Genomic DNA, 22,513 nt, shown 5'->3' on the forward strand with positions numbered 1-22,513 from the left:
TGAGGCGAGTTAGTGTGAGAATGCCCAAGTGTGGAATGTAGTCTCTCAAGCAAAAATATTGAATAGGGTAGTCAATTCAGGAAGTAAAGGTGGGTGGGGTACTAACGGGATGCTGCAGTTTATTATTATTATTATTATTATGTGACACCTCCAGGGAGTCCAAAGACTCATCAAGGGAGAGTGTGCCAACAGCATAGAACAATTGAATCCCTTCCAACTACTAACCATGCTCAAACTTGCTTAACTTTTTGCGAGCCATTAGTAGCAGAGGCTCTACCAATCAACCAACCAACCTTTGCTGGCAACTATATACTAATACTAGAAGTATCAGGAACAAGAGAGAGGAGTTTATGCCATTGGTCAGTGCAACATTGCCAAAAGTTATGGGCATTAGTGAGACTTGGCTAACAGCAGATGATGTAGTTACAGGGATTATTTGTTAAGGGTTATTTTCAGGGAAGATAGAGAAGATAGGATGAGGGAAAGAGTACTGCTGATGATAGCAGATGAACTTCAACCAAAAAGAATATCAGACATGAAGGAGAGTACTGTTCATTTGAAGCAATCTGGTGTGGGATTAAGGCCAGTAAGACAAAATATAAAGTCAGTTGTTGCTATAGGTCAGGGAGTTCCACAGATGATCTGGAAGACATGCATCATCAAATTAATACAATGAGTACAGGACGAGTGATTATTATGGAGACTTCAACTATGGAGATATAGACTGGTAGGAAGAAAGAAAACATGGCAGGAAGGAAATATAATTTATACACCTGCTGAGAGATAATTACTTAAGACAGCATGGAAGGAAGGAAACTAGGGGTGGGAAAGTATTGGACCTGGTCACAGGATTAGAAGAGCTATCCATAATCAAGGTGACCACATTGCCTCCAACTGGTGAAAGTGACCGTGCAGTCTTGACTTGGAAGATTTTAAACCATGAGAAATATTTTATCAAGAAGATCATATCTGTGCATTGACATAAAAAACTAGAAGGTAAGAATGTCAGTAGTGCATAGGATATAGTTAAGGGTCATCTAGAGGAAACAATATTAAATTGTATACTTGGGGTGAGGAGAGTTAATCGGGTAAGAGTTAGATGGATGAGTAATATCATTAAGCACGAGCTGCAGAAGAAGAAAATGTCCTAGAGAGTATATAAAGAGATATGTAAACCAGCAAACTCACAAACAATACAAAGCTCAGACAAGAAAGATGACCAGCATGGCAAGGAAGGTAAAAACAGATTATGAGAATAATCTAGCCAAGCAGGCCAAAGAAAATCCCAAAGAATTCTTTCTTTATGTTGCAAGTAAGAGGAAGAATAACTGGAATGAGTGATGATAGTCACAAGCAGACAGAAGCTGATAAAATAGTTGAGTTATTGAGAGACCACTTTGCAAGTGTATAATCATCATATTGAGGTTAGTGCTTTAACCTATGTGATAGACACTAATGTGGGAACAGAGGTGAATGAAGTGATAGTTCTTAGGATATTGCAGAATCTCAATGTAAATACAGTTGTGGGATTAGATGGGATATCAGCTAGGGTTTTGCAAGAATCTGCAAGGAAAATGGCAAAGCCTTTGACTAGGTTCTTTAATGTAAGTCTCAATTCTGGTAGAGTTCCAAGGGTATAGAAGGAGGGCAAAATAATTCTCATGGATAAGGGAGGTTCTAAAACTGCAGTAGCAAATTATAGACCAGTCAGTATCTCAGGCATGGGATAAGTGCTAGAAAAATTGGTTCAAAAGAGAATTAAGGAATTGGTAGATAAAAATATGATACTATATGAGGGTCAGCATGGCTTTGTGAAGGGTTGGTTACACATTAGTATTTACTACCTTTTTATGATGGAATAACAGCTGAGTTGGATAAAGAAAATGGTTATATGATGATTTTGCAAAGCCATCTGACAGAATATCACATGCAAATTAGAACAAATGGTGATGGATATGATGCTGGTTAAGTGGATAAGGTGGCTGCTGGACGGATATCAATAAGTGGTATAAGGAGGGGAAGAATAGAGGAAAAACGAGTGACTAGTGATGTGCCGTAAGATTCAGTGCTGGGACAATTGCTGTTTAATTTGTACATAAATGATATGGAAATAACCTGAAAGGAAATATTCAGTTGTTTGCTGATGATGCGAGTTATGTAGAGTAACAGTTAATCAAGGCAATGTGAAGAGCTTGCACGATGATTTAAATAGGCTGTTAGTATAGGCAAAAGATAATGGGTGTCATTTTAATGTGGAGAAATGTGTAAAGATATGCATTTTGGAATAAATGGATTACAAGTCATGTATCACATTGATGGCACTGTACTCCAAGAAATGCATGAAACCAGAGATATAGGGATGGTGGTAGAGAGAGAGAGAGAGAGAGAGAGAGTTAAAGCTTAGAGACATATTGCTAAGGTTGCCCATAAGATTAGTTGGCTATTGAAGAACACATTTAACAAGTAAAGATAAGGAAGTTGTAATTCCTCTTTATAAGACTTATAAGCCCGCATCTGAATTACTATGCTCAGAATGGGTAGTGGAGAGGATTCAGAGGCAAGTGACCAAGATTAAGGTGAGTAATCTGTACAATGTTCCCTATGAAGACAGATTGAGGGTGTTTTGATTGCAAAAGTTGGTTGACAGGAGAAAAAGAGGGGATGTGATAGAAACATTTAAGTTGCTTAAAGGGTTTCATAGGAGAGATACAGGGGAAATGTTTCAGCACTTGGCTAGAGAGACCAGAACAAGAGGTTATCTCTAGTAGTTGAATAAAGGCATGGTTAGGAGAGGTGTGAGGAACAGATTTTTTGCTTGTGTATATGAGGACAGATTAAGGAAATGATTCAAAGTTTTACAAATAGGTACATGAGAGGAAATGTCAAGGTCAGGTCCTCTGAATTATGCAGTGTAGCCATTGCAAAACGTTTTTTTATACCTCCACACTTAAGCATTTCTGGTTGAATATCAGCAACTCCAGCTGCCTTTTCAGATTTCAAGTTTTTGATGGCTTTTTCTAATGATATACTGATATACCTCCTATTTGCATTCCTCTTGAAAATTTTCTAGTGCGGTTCTGTTAGTGCTTGGTTCATTTAAGAGTTTTTCAAAGTAATTACTCCAGATATCTAGGATATCCTTATCTTTAGTTTTCAAGTCACCTTTATAATCTTTGATTTTGTTTACAGTACTCTTTCCTCCATCTATAATCTTCTTTGATAGCCTCCAGAATATTTTGCCACCTGCTGGATATTTATTTTTTCTACTCTTACCAATGTCTTCCCATGACTTCTGTTTAGCTACTTTTACACATAGCATATTTCTCTGTATTCTTTTGTGGCATCTGCAGACTTATTTGCTATGAACACTTAGTATACTTTCTTCTTATCTACTGCTGCCCACCATGGTTTTCTTATCTTTCTATCCTTGCAGATTACTTCACCACATACTGACCTAGCTGAATCAATCAATGTTTTCTTCAGAGTTTGCCACTAAGACTCCGAGGTTTGGTTCTTTGTTTTCACACTGCTACAAATTTCCTTAATAATGTTTGTATAGTCAAGTCTGCAATTCACCTGTAAAAGCTGCTCAATTGTAATTCTTTTTATAACTTTCTTACATGCTGTTGTTTTCAATGTGATATCCATTTATTTTTATCTTGCTTAGTACTAAGTAATGGTCACGTCCAATTTCAAATCCTCTGTACACTCTTGTATCCTGAACCAGCATGATGATATCGCTATCAACAATGATGTAGTCGATGAGACTTTTCTTATTTCTATGGACTAGTCATTACTATATAGTAATGACTAGTCCATGCCTTAAGTCTCGAAAAATTTACTATGTCCAGTAAATTCTTACCATTATTATTAGCTTAACCCTTTTCTCAAACTTTTCCCAAATTGTTGCTATATTCTTGGTGGGATTCACTTCATACTCTGTTGTTCACATCTCCAACAAGGACCACTTTCATTTTCTTTATGTCGGCTGCCTTTTCTAATGACTCAAAAAATTTCTAATTAAAATTCTTTCTTAGAAGAATCTTCTATGGATTCATGCCTATGGTTCCATAGAAGATTCTTCTAAGGTTCTTCTAAGGTTTTTTAGAAGAATCTTAGAATGAAATGTAGAAGATTCTTCTAAGTTTCATTGTCCATTTTCCCCGTTTTGAAATTTGTCCATATAATTCTTCTTGAAACTGCCTTCCGATTAAGAAATTTATCTTCATGTTTGGCGTTGAATGATATCGCTACTTCTTCCTTCGTTGATCATTATTGACTGAAAATAACATCCTATACTTATTATTTAGGAAGATTTCACCTGTTTTTGTCTTCTTTCTTTCAGTAATGCCAATTATGTCAATGTGGTACTTTTCCAATTCTTCTGCAAGTTTGATTTCCCTTCCATTAATGCTCCTTATATTGATGGTTCCTATCTTCAGTTCTTCTGATGTTGGGTTTATTCTTCATCTAGATGTCGAGTTGGAGGTTGTTTCAGTAACTGACTTCACTGTTTGCCCTGGTTCACTGACATAAACAGCATGGGCCTTGTTTAACCAAACAATGCCCCAGCTGGCATGAAATATCACCATGCTGTATCATCATATGCATTTGTAGTTTAAGCCAATAGAGAGTACAATTTGGTCAACTAAGTCCTGAATTGCGAGCCCATCCTCATTCGTTCAGTAGCCAGTAGATACCTACTAATAGGGCACACCACATGAAGATGAGGATTGGACATTACGTCAGAAGTGTCAGTTGATTCTCTGCATCCTTGAAAGGTGATGTTGAAGTGTCCTTCCAGTTATTTGGCTTAAGCGATCTTTTGTTTGTTCATATGTAGTGTATATTTTGTCCTCTATATATTGTTGTTGTCAATATCTTTGTGCACTGTGCTATTATGCTCTGGATGTTTATTTCTGTAATTGATATGCATTTTGTAACCCAGATGAGCTTATACTATTAGGTTATATGCATGATGTCTGATTTTCAATTTTGGAAAACTTTCAAATGCAATATGATGTAATGATTTTATTTGTACTCGTGTAATTATATTTATAGAAGAAGGATTTTTTTTTTTTTGGCCTCATCAACTAGATTTTTCTCATAATTAGAACTGGCCTTCCTTACCATACAGGTATCCTTCTTGACTGTGGATTATACTGCTCATAGGCATTCTGATCACCTTTCTTTATATTCCCTCTGCAACTTTTTCTCTTACTTAATGATGCTATTCTTCCATCTAACTCCCACCTGATTTATTCTTTTGACCTTGGGTACATTTTGATAGTACTCTCTTCAAATATCTCTGGACCACATCCCATGTACCACCATCTCTCCCCTCCAAATTCTTATGCCATGGCACTGCTGAAAGCTGACTCCTCAGGCTTGTCATAATTAATTGTAATTCCACATATATCTTTTCTTAACAGAAAATTCTGCATGTCTGGTAATCTCCTAAGTCAAGACTATATGATCACTTTCCCCAAAGGAAGCAGCATAGCTAGATTGGTTACAGAAAAGTTCTCTGACACTATGACCAGATCGAGCACTCTAGAACCTCATGTTCCTTCCACTACATGCTACCTCAAATAATTATCTCTCACCAGCTGTATAAATTGCATTTCCTTTCCTCCCTGTGACCTCTGCCCAATCTATGTCCCCATAGTTATTCCCCCATAATAATTACTTTACTAGCACTCATTGTGCTAATTTGCCATGCATCATTTACATTCTCCCTTTTAGCAGCAACCAATTATATATATAATCCTGTTAGCCTCTATCTCAAGCCAGATAACCTCGAATGAACTGCCCTCTGCATCCCTGTTCTCATGAGGTACTCCAACTCTTTTTGGCTTCAATTCCTCTGCTATCATTAGCAATCCATACACAAACACACTGTTCCTTCTGAAGGCACCATATCTCTTGAATTCTATTACTATGACCATATCCTTCTCTATCAACCAAGTATCACTAATGTCAATAACTTTTCACCAAGTTGAGCTAACCAATGCAAAAAACTCCTCGCCCTTATTTCAAATATTTCTGGCATTAGTATACATAAAACTGCAATACTCTCTTCATCCCACAACCTCTCTCTTACTCCTTGTGCTACTTAGCCCACTAAAGCTAAGAATCTGGGATGCTACATTTAGCATCATGTGATCATTCTCCCAATTATTAACCTCTAGGTTGCATGGACCCACTCTTACCTGCATATCCCCTAAACATTCTAATTTTCCTGACAGCACTCCTGGACTTTCAATGAACAATGATTTCTCAATACTCCTGACCCCAAATCCATTCAAATGCAAACTATCCACCTTATATAAATCATTCCTTCCCTCAGTCACTCCGCACATCAATTTTGCCTTTGCTATTTCTTTAGGCTAAATATAAATAGTTGATTTGCCTCACAATCATGAGTAATACAGCCAAAATGTGCACTTGTCATCTACTGTCAGCCAAAGGCAAACATGCATACCATTAATCAGGAATGTTTTAAAGATACAACTCGACAGCAAAATTACATTCACATGATGACAAAGCATGCTAACTTCTTGGCTAACGTACAAAGGATAACTAAAAGTTTAAACCCTTTGCACTTGGTGCCTGTGTGTAACAGATTATTTCAACAGGGCTGATGTCATCTGTGAGATGAGAGATTGGTACTGGCTGCTAGCTCAGTTGCATCATGCCATCTTCTAGATGATGCATGCAAATTGCTCTGTAACACATAAGCCATCTGAGAGATGACATTTCTTTTCCAGTGGCACTAACACTAACAAAGTCAGGTAATTTTTAAACAAAATAATTCTATTTCTAGTTTATTGGTAAACTTTTCAAGAGAGAATGATTTATACATCTCATACAAAAAAAATAAAAAAGTATACAAAGCCATTTTTCCTTCTCTGATGGTGAAACAGTGGCAGAGCTGACAAGAGTGCACGGTTCAGTAGCAACATGAGCTAAGCCACTATTCTCCATTGTCATCCCAGAGATTGCAATCCAGATGCAAATGTCTATGACCAATGGCATGCAATCTTAGAGAATGCTTTGGGATGACATCCCTATGATGCTGAATGAGTGTAATGGGTTAAAAGGCTGAAGATAATAAAAAAAAATAAAGAACACTCGATTTGCATTATAACTTAAACCAATGTCCAATGAGTTCATCTCACAGAAAACTAGGCCTAAATTCTACTCAAACAGCTTTGATTAGTATGCTTTGGGATTTGCGGTTTTGTTGTAAGTTGTGTATATAAATATATATTTGTCAGGGATATTAAGACGTGAAGTTGAACTCAAACAGTAAACACATGGAACATGTTTACATACAAATCCTATTATTTTGATATCCTTGGTATTTCTGAATGTCATTTAGTTAACAAAGATATAAAGAACACAAAATATTGAAATCAGCACAACTTGCCCTGTACAAATTTAAAATCTGCCCAAACTTGGAATGCTGCATCTAAGACTTCTCTAAAAATTCTTGATGCTGTTAAGTTGATTGATGATCTCTTTTACAGTCTCTCTTCAGCCACTGTATCATAGATGGTCAGTTTCTGCACTGCATCTGTTCTACAGTTATTTCTGTCATCACTATTCAGCAGAACTAATATCCTTTATACTCCCCATTTCTGCTAAACCTACAAACACAAGCAGGGCCGCCCCTATGAATTTTACTGCCCCATGTAATATCATATTTTATTGTCCCTTTCCTCTTATTTTTCATATAATTTATGCCAATTATGCTGCCCAAAAAAAAACTTGCCGCCCCGTGCAAATGCATGTTTTGCACTGTCAGTAGAGCCACCCCTGGACACGAGCAACAGATGCCTAACATCATTTTACAGTTGAACGGCAGATTCATTGAACCTGTTACTTCCGGTCATCTTTTATTCCATTCATCTCAGTTCTGTAGAATAACTTTTTGCCATAAAATATTTCTCAAAAATATACAACCTCCTTCCCAAGTTTCTCAAACATCTCGGCCAACAAGGTCAAACATGGCTTGCTGCCCTGTTATCAAAAATTATAACAACTGGAGAACTACCAAAACTATGGCAGGAAGCCAAAATAATTGCTATGCATAAACCAAGAAAAGATCCAAATAATGTCAAGAATCTTTGACCTATCTCCTTGCTTTGCTCCACCTTTAAGCTCTTTGAAAGAATTCTCTTTAAAAGAATTTCATCATCCATCGAAAGAGCACTCCCAATTGACCAGGTCCTGGCTCTAAAAACGCAGATTGAAGCAGGCTTCCAGAAGAAACTTAAATCCAGAGTCACTTTCACTGACCTAACATCCAGTTCTTCAAGAAGAAAAGCAATAGATTAGTTTGCTCTTGATCCTAGCCCACACATGGCATTTATTTGATATGTGACTTGAAGCCTCTCATGTCTGGGATCCAAATGGAATGTATTGGAGAAACAAATCATTACAGCAATACTATCCACCCCTAATAGCTATCCCAGATTTGTTAAACTAATCAAAACTGCAGCCAAAGCCTTTATTCCCAAAGGCTACAGTACATCCCATGCTGGAGCAAGGAAACTGAGGAAATTTTAGCTAAATATGAAGAAACTGAAGACCCAACTGCTGCTAAGGAAAACAATGCTCGGCAAAAAAGAGAAAGAATAGATGGATCTCAACCATCCATGAACTTGATTTCACCAAAACTAGCCAGAAAAGTTGGTCACTTCTCAGAAGATTAGGAGATAACTCCAGACCAAATGGCTAATCATTTACTGAAAACCTCCAAGATACGTCCCAGCTCTACCAGGAAAATAACCATGCAATTAACCATCAGAAAAAACTGAAGATGGGCCCATAGCTTCCTGAACTTATACACCCAATATCTCTGTAAGAAATGCTACAGGAAGCCTTAAAACTCACCAAGAATGACAAGGCTGCAGGAGTGGATGATCTCCTTACCAAGTTTCTCAAACATCTCAGCCAACAAGATCAAACATGGCTTGCTGCCCTGTTATCAAAAATTATAACAACTGAAGAACTAACAAAACTATGGCATGAAGCCAAAATAATTGCTATGCATAAACCAGGAAAAGATCCAAATAAAGTCAAGAATCTTTGACCTATCTCCTTGCTTTGCTCCACCTTTAAGCTCTTTGAAAGAATTCTCCTTAAAAGAATTTCATCATTCATCGAAAGAGCACTCCCAATTAACCAAGTCCTGGCCCTGAAAATGCAGATTGAAGCGGGCTTCCAGAAGAAACTGAAATCCAGAGTCACTTTCACTGACCTAACATCAGCTTATTGACATAGTCTGGATAAAGGGCCTCCTCCTAAAGCTAGGCAATATTATAAGGTGTAAAAAAAACTTTTTTAAAAAGCTGGAAAGTTTTTTTCCAGCTTTTCGATCCTTTCTCTCCAAGAGAAAGATCTGGGTCTATACTGGTGGAAAAAAGGGCAGGCCCTGATTCCTCCATAACAGTCTCCCACAGAGCTCTGAGTTAGTACTGTACTCTTTAACATCTACATGTCCAACATGCCACATACCAGCTCAAGCAAATACATGTATGCCAATGACTAGCAATCTCACACTAGCATACCTCCTTTGCCAACCTGGAAACAACCTTTGAACACAGACCTAAACATCCTGGAAGAATACTTCAAGCAGTGATACCTGAAGCCAAATACAACAAAAACTGTGTCCACAGCATTCCACCTAAACAATGCAGAGGCAAATCGACACCTCAACTTCTTTCTGCAGCAAGATGGTAGAACATGAGCCTCACCTGAAATACCTTTGAATGAGCCTAGACAGAAGTCTCACCTATAAAAGGCACATCACCAGCCTGTCCAACAAAATTAAAACGAGAAATAATATCATTTCAAGACATGATGGAACAGTCCTAAAGTCGTCTGCACTAGCCCTCACATTCTCTGTAGCAGAATAATTTGTCCCCATCTGGGAAAGAAGTGTGCACAGTTAGTGGGACACTCAGAAGCATCCCTCTCCCCTGGCTTCCTGTTCTATTAAATTAAAGAATTTAATAAAGTAATGAACAACTTGCTCCTTCCCCAGACTCAAAAATCCACCTAGTCTTCTCCTAAAATCAAGAAACCCCTTCTGGTCCATGGATGAACCCTCTTTGGCTGCCTTACCATAAACATCTGACATGTGGAGAAAACACTGGTCCAACAATCTTCCAACAAATGGCTTGCTGGTTGAAGATTCTTGTGCTCTGCAGTATGGTTTTGCTCTTTCTAGGAAGATTTGGTCATCTGTCAAGAGGATTAGACCTAACCAGGACAGATGTGGCTACCTACCACACAAATGGAAACTATCAGACCACCCTTACTGTGATTGTTCTCCCACAGTCCAGATGATCACTCGTATTGTGAATGACTGTCCAAGGCACCAATTTCATGGTACCCTACAAGACATTCACAAGGTGATGGATGAGGCTCTGGATTGGCTTTCTGAGTGAACATTGACTTAGAATAGCTGCTTTGTATTCTTTTTGCCATAAGATTAAATAAATAAATGTCTGGGAAAGAGAAAAAAATTACTCAAATAGAAATTTTCCAATAAAATATGACATTGTTAACCAACATAACAATATACCAATAAATAACTCTTGTGTACACTATATACTTACACCGATAGTCACTTTCATCATAATGAGGTGTTCTTTCAACATTGCTTTCACTTCTTAAATCGGAAAGTGAGAAATGGTGCCTGGAAGGGTGAAAAATTTCTTCCATTGCTTCATCAAGTGATTCATCTCTTTGAGAAGTTCTGTCCATTTTTTGTGATTCAAACTGAAAAAAAAAAAATTTAAAAATTAAATGGATAAGTGGGAGAGAAAAAAAAAAGAAAAATATGTTTTTTCTAAATGTAAATCAGGAATTCATTATAATAATGGAATTATTAAATAAAACACAATTTAACATAGAACCATATTCTGGTTATTTCAGTCCATTATTACATTACGTACTGAAGATGATACATCATGCAGTTGCATTCCTAACATGAAAACATAACCACATTTTTCTTACATCTTTTGATGTTCATAAAATATTGACTTGAAAACTTTAAAACACAAACTCTAGCTTAAGGCTTTTTCATGCTTTCATACTAATTATATTTCTTTAACAAACTAAATGATGTCTACTAAGTTATATGGCATCAAGTAAAGGTTTACACTTAATGCCCATTATCCAATGAAACTGTCAAGGTTCAAACTACTATTCCTATCAAGAAATATGAGTTCATCACAAGTCCATTCTAGTCACACGAAAACAAATCGACTCAAACCTCATCAAATCTCTTCTTGTTCTATCTGAGTACCACATTTTTATAATCCAGTATGCCAGTTCACAATATGTCAAAGGTGAACATCAACCAATGTCACCCTATTCATTTCAATTATACAAAAAAGCAAGCAAAATTTTCAGTACAATTTTCTTTGTATAAAAGAGAATAATCTACAAGTTGTCATAAATATTAATACCTAGATTGTTCTCTTTATGAAATACATACAGCTGTCCAAAAGACAGCAGTATAAAAATTATATAAGCAGGAAGGAAAATTTTTTCTGCGAGTTTGGAGTTCATCTGTGAATGGGATATTGAAAACTACTCCAACTTTCTTAATCTTTTGATATAAGCAATAACAGAGATTTTAATGAATTTAGAAGAAAAAAAAAAAACTGAAATTTAAAAATATCCTGTATTTTGGATATTTATAAATATATACTATTTTTTTTTTAATCACAAGACAAATTCATCAAAGCTTATGCTGAGACATACTAGTGTTGTGATCCTGGTTATAAAATCATTGTTAATCACCAAAAACATATAATGTGTTGCTTTCATGGTATAAAAGACATTAAACCTTTAGCATGTAGCTGAAACTACACGAATCTCTGTTATTGCTTATATCAAAACATTAAAAAATGTACAAAAAAAAAAAAAAAAGAAGCAATAATTCTCTACTTTTAAAATGACAACTTCCTCCTTTAATACTTTTGCCTAAGCCTTTTTACCTTGAATAACCATAGGCTAAAAAAACCTGCGAGTTAATATATTAATTCTACTATGCTGCTGTCAGGACAAACATGCTAGACGGATCTTTTAGTAAAGCAAAACTTCACTAGTTGCATTCTTATTAGACATCTGATGCATATTTTTCATTTAAAATTTCAGCCGAATTAATATAATACATCAGTAAAGCCAGCAGTGAGCACCTCCATAGTGCAATTGGAAGAACGATGGTACGTTTTGCACTTCGATTGGAAAAGGCCTATGTTTGATTCTTGTCTTGACAGGAGGAATCTTTATATATGGATTTTTTTTTCAGTTGAAGGTGAGTTAGCCGATCTCATACAGAGGTGGCAGGGTTTTTTCTCCCGGAAACACAGGTTTTTCATCCTGCATACAGACAAATTGGCCCTTCAGAACACACGCAACTTACAAACAAAATATACTAGTGGTGGAGGTTGAGGACAGTAGAAGCATTGATGTAGTTAGAGTAGAGGTTGATGTAGCAGATGAGGTAGTAGAGGTTCAGTGGAGACAGAGTTGTAGAGTAGGTGTCCTCCCTCGATGAGTCTTTGGACTCCTTGGAGGTGTCACGAAATAATAATAATAAAGTGTTGTGTTGCATGTTCCTACAAGAATCCTTCAGGGAAAGTTAATCACATAAATGTTTATCTGTTGGTTGGTTAGTGGAGTAGGAGTTTATTGGTGTAAGGACAGTGAACATGATACTACACCAAACCAGAGGTTATGGCAGTACTCAAGGTAATAATAAACCATAATAAAGAGATAAATTAGTAAATATCATATTATATACAAAATGCAAATTTAAAAAAATTTAGTAAAGCCAAGCAGTATCTACACAAATGCAATATATAATCAAATGTGCACATATAAATTAATGCTTTATAAAATGCTAAAAATGCCATGCAATTTGTCTAAGTCAGATAAGATCTGACCGAGGATATATGGCTCAGCCAGATTAGTAAAAACTTCATTCCTTTCTTGAGTGAAATGCTGGCATTCCACCCAAACATGACGAATAGTGATATACGTGTTGCATTAAAACACAGTCGAGTCAACAGCCCTCAATAAAATTGAATGTATAAGATGACTGATCTATGCAAAGCACCGCAAGAATAACTTCCTCTCTTCTGTTTCTCCATTGACTTGACTGCCATGCTTAATTTCAGGCTTAATCTCATGCAGTTTATCTGTCGGTGCTTCTGGCCATTGGGTTATTAAACTTATTTATGAGTCAGGGACTAACAAACAGTACCTGAAAAACATAAAAGCTGATCTAACAGTTTTATCTACAGTCACATTTCCCTTAATTCCAATATCGCCAAGAATCTAGCACAGATGAATTTATTTCAAAAGTAAGGAACTTTAATTTGTAAAACAGCTGCAGAACTGTGCAAAGCACTGGATATAAATTACACACACAAGAGACAGGTTGGCCTGTAAAAAGCTCAATGAGTCTGTATAAATTATACAATTTTGCTAGTGGTGTTCTTTTATATGCACAAGCTGAATTTCATACAACTCTGCTGTATAACTGATCCAATTGAGTGGGATTTGTCTGAATATGATAAAGTCAGAAAATGCAACAGAACAACCAGCAGGTCTCAGATCTTGAATCATTAGTACAGATGGGAAGGAAATCAGCTTTCTGATTTCCTTCCCATCTATTCAATGTATGTTAGATACTGAAGAAAATTATTCATGTCAGTCATCTCCGATATTTAGATACCAGTGATCTTCTCTCCAACACACAATGTGGCTTTCATAGCTATGATTCAACGTTGACCATTTGGTCCATTTAGAAACATGTACTAGAGATGCATTCCTGAAATGAGAATGTCTGGTTTCAGTGTTCTTTGATATGGCAAAAGCTTATGACACAGATCAGAGATATGACACATTAAAAGACCTTTATAATCTAAGTTTCAGGGGCACCTTTCTGTATTTATTAAAAATTTTGTTTAGTCAAGGCTTCCAAGTCAGAGTGGGAAGTACAGTATCTCAGCTGCTCAGAGCAATAGATTGGTAACGATTTGCTTGTGTTAGTTTTGGGATGGCAATGACAATTGACTTATGCCAGTAACCCAGAAACTCTTCCTCTGAAAGTATTCTGTTGTATAGTAAGAGAAAAAGATCCATGGAAATGTTTTATCATCTCATAATGGATGTCATCCTTTCCTAGTTTTGGGATGGCAATGACAATTGACTTATGCCAGTAACCCAGAAACTCTTCCTCTGAAAGTATTCTGTTGTATAGTAAGAGAAAAAGATACATGGAAATGTTTTATCATCTCATAATGGATGTCATCCTTTCCTAGTTTTGGGATGGCAATGACAATTGACTTATGCCAGTAACCCAAAAACTCTTCCTCTGAAAGTATTCTGTTGTATAGTAAGAGAAAAAGATCCATGGAAATGTTTTATCATCTCATAATGGATGTCATCAGGACCTACTGCACTGGCTTGACAGAGTAGAAGAGCTCTTTTTTAGTTCCTCCTTAACAAGTAGCTGATTGAATGGTTTTAGTGCATTCGTAGATAAATTTAGCTGCTGTTGCCCTTTCAATATTAAAGATTCAGGAATGACAGAACTCACACATCAAGTTATAGGCCATTCTGTGTGTCAGGTGTTATGATTAAAGTGTTGGAGAGGTTAATGAGAACCAGGATCCAGAATTGAGTTGACAACAGTGATGGTAGCTTTCATGGACACCTTGGATTTGCTAAAGAGTGGTCATGTTTTAGTAAGATCTAACCAAGGGTATATGGCTCAGCCAGATTAGTAATTGTGATCAACTGTCACCATATTGTAATAAGTAAGTACAATATGGTGACAGTTGAATTGAATGAAAGAGATGGATACACAGTAGTATACTTACCATGTGGGAATCTAACCAGAGCATATGGGGTTGGGTATTGGATTAGTGTACTGCACTGCATTGGAGATTGGCTATCTGATAGATATCAGCAAGTTGTGTCCTGTGGAGGAAAGTCACTAGTGGCTCATGGGTTTGTTTTAGGGCCACTGCTGTTTAACCTGCATGTTAATGATATCAGATTAGATCTGAATGGGGATATTCAGTTCTTTGCAAATGATGCAAAGCATGGGGAGAACTGAGGATCAGAGCAGATGTTGTGGCCTTACAACAAGATGTGAATAGACTGAGCACAGGAGTGAAGATACCAGTTCAATGTTGCAAAATGCAAGGTTACAGAATTTGGAAAACAATGTTGACTTGTAGAGTTTGCGCTTTGTGGGAATATATTGTTGTACAGTGGAAGAAATAAGGGATCTTAGGTTGATATTGGGTGAATAAGGATCAGAAATTTAGAGGACACATCGCCAAAATTGTGAGTACAACAGAATGAATTGTAGCAATGATGCACAGGACACTGACTTGTAGAAGAAAGGAGATTCTTGTTCCATTATATAAAGCCTTGATTAGACCACAAAAGGATGAAGAGATACCGGAAAGGGTTCAGAGGCGATTGACTAAGGTATTTTCTTATCTCTGGAATGTTGAGTATAAAGAAAGGCTGAGAAGATGCAATTCACAGAGTCTAGTGGATAGGAGAAAGCAGATGAGATGATAGAGATGTACAAGTTGGCGAGGGAGTTAAAGGATTAATGTTCAAGATGTTTTTCATAAAATGGTGGGAAATGGGGAAAAACAACAGGTCATCCCTGGAAGCTGTATAAGGAGGATGTAAGAAATGAAGAAAAAGTGGGTTTTTTATGGAGAGCGCTGTGAATGATTGAAATGCACTGCCTGAGAGGGTGGTGTCTGCAGAGAATTTGTGTGTTTTAAGGTTTTAAGTATGATGAGATGCGTGAATGACAAAGGGACCTCCTACAACGAGTCTTTGACTTCCTGGGAATCTTGGAATGATAATGATAATAAGCTGCTGCTGAGATGCAAGCAAATTTTTCTCCCAAAGCATCTGCAATAGATTTAAAATCAGAAACAAGACATCCATTATGTTCCAATGTAGATATAAAATGGCATGTATTATATCTACCTTTCATTTTCTGGATTTTATCCCATGCAATTTTTGCGCTGGTTGTTTGATTACTCGATGTAAATTAGATCCAAGATGGTTTTTGACTGTGTAAAATGATATTACAAAACAAAACAAAGTTAAGAGCTTCTCTCTTACTCAGTATCAATAATGCTCCTTGGTTGGCAAGATCTCGATATGAATCCCATCCAGGATGCATAGAAACTTAACCAGGACTTTCAACAGAGGCTAAGTTAGTCATACATTAGTATAAAGACTTTTTCCCCCTTGAAACTTTAATTTTGTTCAACTGGCCAGAAAGACATACACAATATAAATATATTAACATGTTCAGTTGTTTGCTGATGATGCTTAGGTAGAGTAATAGTTAATCAAGGTGATATGGAGAGCTTGCAGGATGATTTAAATAATGCTGTCAGTATTGGACAAAAGATAATGGGTGTCAGTTTAATGTGGAGAAATGTAGTTATTCATTTTGGAATAAATGGATTACAAGCCATGTATCACATTGATGGCACTGTACTCCAGGAAACTGATGAAACCAGAGATATAGGGATGGTGGTAGAGAGAGAGTTAAAGCTTAGAGGACATATTGCTAAGGTTGCTAATGTATAAGATTAGTTAGCTATTGAAGAACACATTAACATGTAGAGACAAGAAAGTTGTTATTCCTCTTTTTAAGGCCCTGACCCACATCTGGATTACTGTGCTCAAGTCTAGTATTCCTCCAGTTTCTTGGAAATGCAGAAGCAATGGAGAGGATTCAAAGGTGAATGACCAAGATGGTGAGTGGCTTGTTGAGTGTTCCCTATGAGGATAGACTGAAGGTGTGTGGATTGCAGAAGATGGAAATGATGGGAAAAAAAAGAGGAGATATGATAGAAACATTTACGATGCTTGAAGGGTTTTATGGGATTGATGCAGGTCAAATGTTTCAGCACTTGGCTAGAGGGACCAGAACAAGGACCAGAACAATGTCATCCCTGGAAGTTGAATAAAGGTGTAGTCAGTAGGGGGTGTGAGGACTAGAATTTTTGCTTGGCAAGTGGTGAATGAGTGGAATGGGTTGCTATAGTCAGTTGTGAGTGTTTTGCCTGTTAATGGATTCAAACAGATGTAAGATAGATTGTGTGGTTAGTTTAGGTCTCCTGCGATGAATCTTCGGACTCCGTGGAGGTACCCATACAATAATAATATGTTTAACATTTTCCAAAACTTTCAGAAAATCACTGCTACAATTGAATAAGTCGACACACTCTGTTTATTTGCTATAAGTCTTGTGGCTTCACCTGTGTGGTAGTGATATATAAAATTCAAAGGAAGACACTATAAGAAACCCACTGAATTATTCTTCAATAAATCAGTTTTCAACAAAACAAATATGTATTATCCCATAAGATTCTGTGAATAGCCTTCACTGTATACTGCAATGATTATTATTATTATTATTATCACAGTAACCTACATGGAATTAAACTCATCATGGGAGTCCCATTTCAACCAATAACATGTTTATCATGCTAGCAAAATAACATGTTTATCATGTTATTTTGCAATCATTTATACTCCCTCATCATAATGCACTCTGGCAATGCCAGAGTGCATTATGAATTCTATTCACTAACAACTCTCCATGTAAAAAATCTACTCCTCAATTCCTTCTTCACCAAATCTTCTTTGCAACTTTTAGGGATGGCCTCTCATTCCTCCCATCTTTTTACAATTCCTTCTGTATTAATCTGGTAAAATCCTTATATCTCCTCTTTTCCTTCTATCCACCAAATTTTTAATCTAATAATTAATACTTATAGATTATTATTCCTGTATGGCTATTTCTGTACATTCTCATAATACATACAAGGTGCATCCACAAACTAAGTTCTAACTGGTTTGTAAACTAATGAAATAACATTTTCAATATTACATTATTATCACATTTACATGTATATGAGCTACTTCTCCATATGTTTGCTGCTACATTGAGACATCTGACAAAATGGGGCACAAGTTTTGTAGTCCCCTCGTCAAAGCAGCCTGCTTGCCACCAGCATTCTAACTTAATTCTTCACGGCCATCTTCGTGCCGTCATCACTGTTAAACTGTTGAGCTGCTAAACTCTCTTCAACTGAAGAAAAGTATGGAAGTCACTGGGTGCAAGAAGACCACCCAGCTGAATTGCCTGATGGAATGTTTAACCTCCCTACTGGCGAGGTGGATTAAATAGTGAGACAAACTGCACTTCTTATCCATATGATTCAACGGCTGTTACAGAATTGTATCCAGATTTAGCTCGATGTCTATAGATGTCATGGCCAGTTAGGGGAAGCCAGAGATGACGAGGCATCACCTTTGGATTTGAACTGCAATTTTAAGTTACACAGTAAATATTTGTATTTATTGTTGTTCTTTGAGGCATAAAGGAACAAAGCAAAACAATGTGCTTGTCCCAAAAAACTGTGTACATGATCTTCTTAGAAAAAAGATTCTGAATGAATTTCTATCTTTCTAGATCCACTACACCATCACTGCAATAACTGCTACTTGCTCTTGCTGGAGTAATGTGGAAAATGCAGACTGAATTACACAGAAAAAACTTCTAGAAGTTTAGAAATAAGAAAAAAAGGAACATATTGAAGACATTAATAACAGAGAAGACAATTCTGGTTTAGCTTTCGATTTTTCCAACACAAACCACAATATTGAATGGGAGAGGATGCTCATGAGTCAAGAGTGGTGCATACGTGTAAGAAGAGTTCCAGATTGAGATAAGTATTCTTGGAATAATTAAGTATATATGAGTGTTTGTTTGAGAAAGAGCTGCTGTAAAAGTTGTGCACTACCATTATTATTAGTGTGGGGGATTTTGTTTTGCTTAAACTTAATTATGAATTCGTTGTTATTATTAGACTTTAGAGTGGTAACTGGCAGATTAAACATGGCGGAGGCTTTTATCATTCCATGACTTTAACTTAGATTTCAGTCGTTTTAAGTGTGAGGTTGTTATGTGTATTCTTTCAATTACATAAATGATTTGTGGATGTTTAGCGCGGATAGAAGCAGGTTTTGTGTGAAGTGTGACCTGAACAAGGAATTGATGAATGCAAATATGAAATTGATCACAGAAGGTGTTAGTAGTGAGAATGACGAGGGGAAATCGAGTGCATGTTCGAAAAAGAAGGATGGTGTGAAAGAAAGACGAAAGAATGTTAAAAAATCGGGAAAAAAAAGAAAACGAGTTATTTAAAAACCGTAACAGATGTAAATAAAGAAGAAAGTGAGGCGAGAGTGGCGGAAGGAAACAAAATTGAGAGAATGAATGAAACTGGAAAAAATTGAAAGAATGATTTGAACTGCAATTTGGATTTGAACTGCATCACCTTTGGATTTGAACTGCAATTTTAAGTTACACAGTAAATATTTGTATTTATTGTTGTTCTTTGAGGCATAAAGGAACAAAGCAAAACAATGTGCTTGTCCCAAAAAACTGTGTACATGATCTTCTTAGAAAAAAGATTCTGAATGAATTTCTATCTTTCTAGATCAACTACACCATCACTGCAATGACTGCTACTTGCTCTTGTTGGAGTAATGTGGAAAATCCAGGTTTCATGACCTGTTACACTGTAGTTCAAAAATTCATCACCTTCATTGGGATACAATTCCAAAAAGATTGCTGCCACCAGGTGTTTTGTTTTTTGTGATCATCAGTAAGCAATTTTTAGCATTCATCTTGCACACACTGCAACAGAATAAGTGTATCAGGATAACTTCATATAGTGAAGAATGAGAAATACACAGGAAATGTGTATTCAACTGAGATATGGTGAATCATTAGTTTTCTCTCTTCATATTCACCTAGTCATGCTCATTAGCAGAGATGAACAACAGGCAGAGAGTTTTGTTTTCATTGTGCACATTCATCCTACTTCACTGAACATCCTATACCTTAGATGGCGAACCTATGGCACGCATGCCAGAGGTGGCACATCCAAGAATTTTGCTGGCACATCAACGATTTACAGGTGATATCCTTTTATACGCTTATAAATTATTCAACCTTCTTTTTTAATTGTAGAAATACGTAGAAAGAAACTAACCAACAAACACAAAGCCTACTGTAGGAACAAGGCCCAGCAGCTGAAAACTACAGCTGATGTAAAGAACCTCAGAGCCATTAGCTGAGGGGCATAATAACATGACTCAGCTAATAGAAAAGAACTGTGTTTAGTCGCCAAAACTTTTCATTATTTAAAAGCTTATTAGTTAACTGAAGTTTATTATCTTTAATATTTTTAGCATATGAAAAGTCACCAGCTGCAACTTTGTCAAAACACGTGTCTTCTAAACATATGATATTAAGAGTAACATGGCGGTCGTATCTGTCATATCTGCCAGGCATCTTCTTACAGTGGGCTGTGAACAAATACAATTTTTCTTTGCCTCAGTCTACTAATTGTAGATCCGGGTTTCTCATCCACTGGGCCCTGGCATCAATTATACTAGGCCGCGAGAGGTTCTTCTGAAATTTGTCATTTTTCATGAATAAATATTTTATAGTGGAAATATTCTGAGGAGAATATAATATTTGTGAATGTAACAAAAAGCTCAAACACAGAACACCTAAATAACATCTATGTAGGAAATGTCAGTGATGAAGCAGCATATTTTTAAACATGGAAGTATTCATGAGTAATCGGGAATATTCAGACATCGAAATCTTTCAAAATTTGGAAGTTCGTTGGCTGTCCTGTAGTGAAGTTCACGAGAGGTTATATGAACTCTGAAAGGAAACTGAGCTATTTCTAATTAATAAGAAAAGTGATCTGTCCCATTATCTCCAGGATAAGAAATGGGTAGCCAGGCTGGCATATCTCAGCAATGTATTTCTTACAAAAAATATATTTCTTTTGATCACAAAAGAAACGAAGATATTATGAAAGAATTAAACCAAGAACCAGTAATAGAAAACATTAAAAAATATAAACATAAATGGATAGAACACGTTCAAAGAATGAAAACAGAAAGATTACCAAAACAAGCCTTAAAGTACAAGCCATTAGGAAAAAGAAAACCAGGACGTCCTCTTAAACGATTCAACGATGACTTCTAAGGCCGGAACAGGCCATGCTAGGCCTAAATCCTTGATACGTATGATGATGATGATATTTCTTACATAAACGAGTTAAATTAAAACTTCAAGGTCCAGATACAACAAAATTGAATGCTTTTAACAAGGTCGAATCATTCAAAAAGAAACTCAAACTCTGGTTTAATATGATTGCAGAAAGAAATAATGAAATGTTTCAGCCGTACTCAGATTATATTTTGGAAGCATGTGATTTCTAGTCACAGAATTCAGTTTCAGATATTATTGCAGCCCACTTGAAGATGTTGTTGTCATTTGAAAACTTTTATCCCGAACATGAGGATCTTCAGAGGCAAAATATGTGGATTGTGAATCCCTCTGTTGAACACAAAGAGATAGTCTTTCCCATGAAAAAATACTTCAACTTGTGAATTAACATCAGACATGGGACTAGAAAGTACTTTTAATTCTATGAGTAATTCGAAATTCTGGATATGAATGAAAAATACATACATACATCTTCAAGGCCCACCTTTCCTAATTGGGTTGTTGGGGCAGCAGCTGCAAGAGGAACTTCCAATGGTCACGTTCCTCTGCCACCAAGCTCAGGTGTTCTTGGTGGGACTCTCAAACGTGTCGACCCAAGGTTTTGGATATAATCTATCCAGTGAGTCCTTGGCCTTCCACATGGCCTCCGACCCTCTGGCTTAGCAAAGAGGGCCTGCTTGGGGGGGGGGGGGGGGAGCCTTCCTTGTGGCATTCTGACCAGGTGCCCATACCAACATAACTTGATCTCTCAACACGGAGAAGCAACGGTTGAGTATTGAGAGTTTCCCGAATTGCAGAGCTTCTGACTCTGTCGAGTCTTGTCAGCTCTGCAACCCCCTCGAAGGAACCTCATTTCAGTCGCTTTGATTCGTGTCCGCATTCTTTCAGTCATTACCCAATTCTCATGACCATAGGTGAGGATGTGGACATAGACTGTATTGAAGACAGCCAGCTTTGCCTTCTGGCTTAAGCCCCGCTTCAATACTACCGAACGGCCAAGCTCCCACAATATTGCGCTTGCTGAGCCAATCCGAGTATCTAGCTCTACGTTTCTACATTCTCTAGAATGAAAAATTAATATCCAAATTTACATGAAACATCAATGAGATTTCTTCTTTGTTTTTCCACCACATATCTTTGTGAAACTGCATTTTCTCTCATGACCATGCTTATAACGAAGCAGACGAATCGCTTGCAACTTAGAACAGCAACAAAATTCTCACTACCATAACTAAAATGTTCAAAAACTCAGTTGTAGTAAAAGAAACTAAGTTTAATGGAATCCCATAACATCTGCAACTGTCATAACAACATCACTATATA

At 36.8% G+C, this 22,513-nt stretch overlaps 1 protein-coding gene across 3 annotated transcripts in view; it reads right to left on the minus strand.

Moving 5' to 3' along the window:
* The window catches only part of Ae2 (anion exchange protein Ae2), an 834,322-nt gene that overhangs the window by 678,795 nt on the left and 133,014 nt on the right, over positions 1–22,513 (minus strand). For all 3 annotated transcript variants that reach the window (XM_090404845.1, XM_090404844.1, XM_090404846.1), the window contains exon 3: positions 10,632–10,794. In XM_090404845.1, coding sequence (XP_090260971.1) covers positions 10,632–10,794 — 163 coding nt within the window. The remainder of the gene's footprint in view (positions 1–10,631; positions 10,795–22,513) is intronic.

The sequence above is a fragment of the Typopeltis vanoorti genome, chromosome 15, assembly GCF_054136105.1.
Source record: "Typopeltis vanoorti isolate ZY-2024b chromosome 15, IOZ_Tvanoo_1.0, whole genome shotgun sequence".
In the NCBI taxonomy this organism is placed as follows: Eukaryota; Metazoa; Arthropoda; class Arachnida; order Uropygi; family Thelyphonidae; genus Typopeltis; species Typopeltis vanoorti.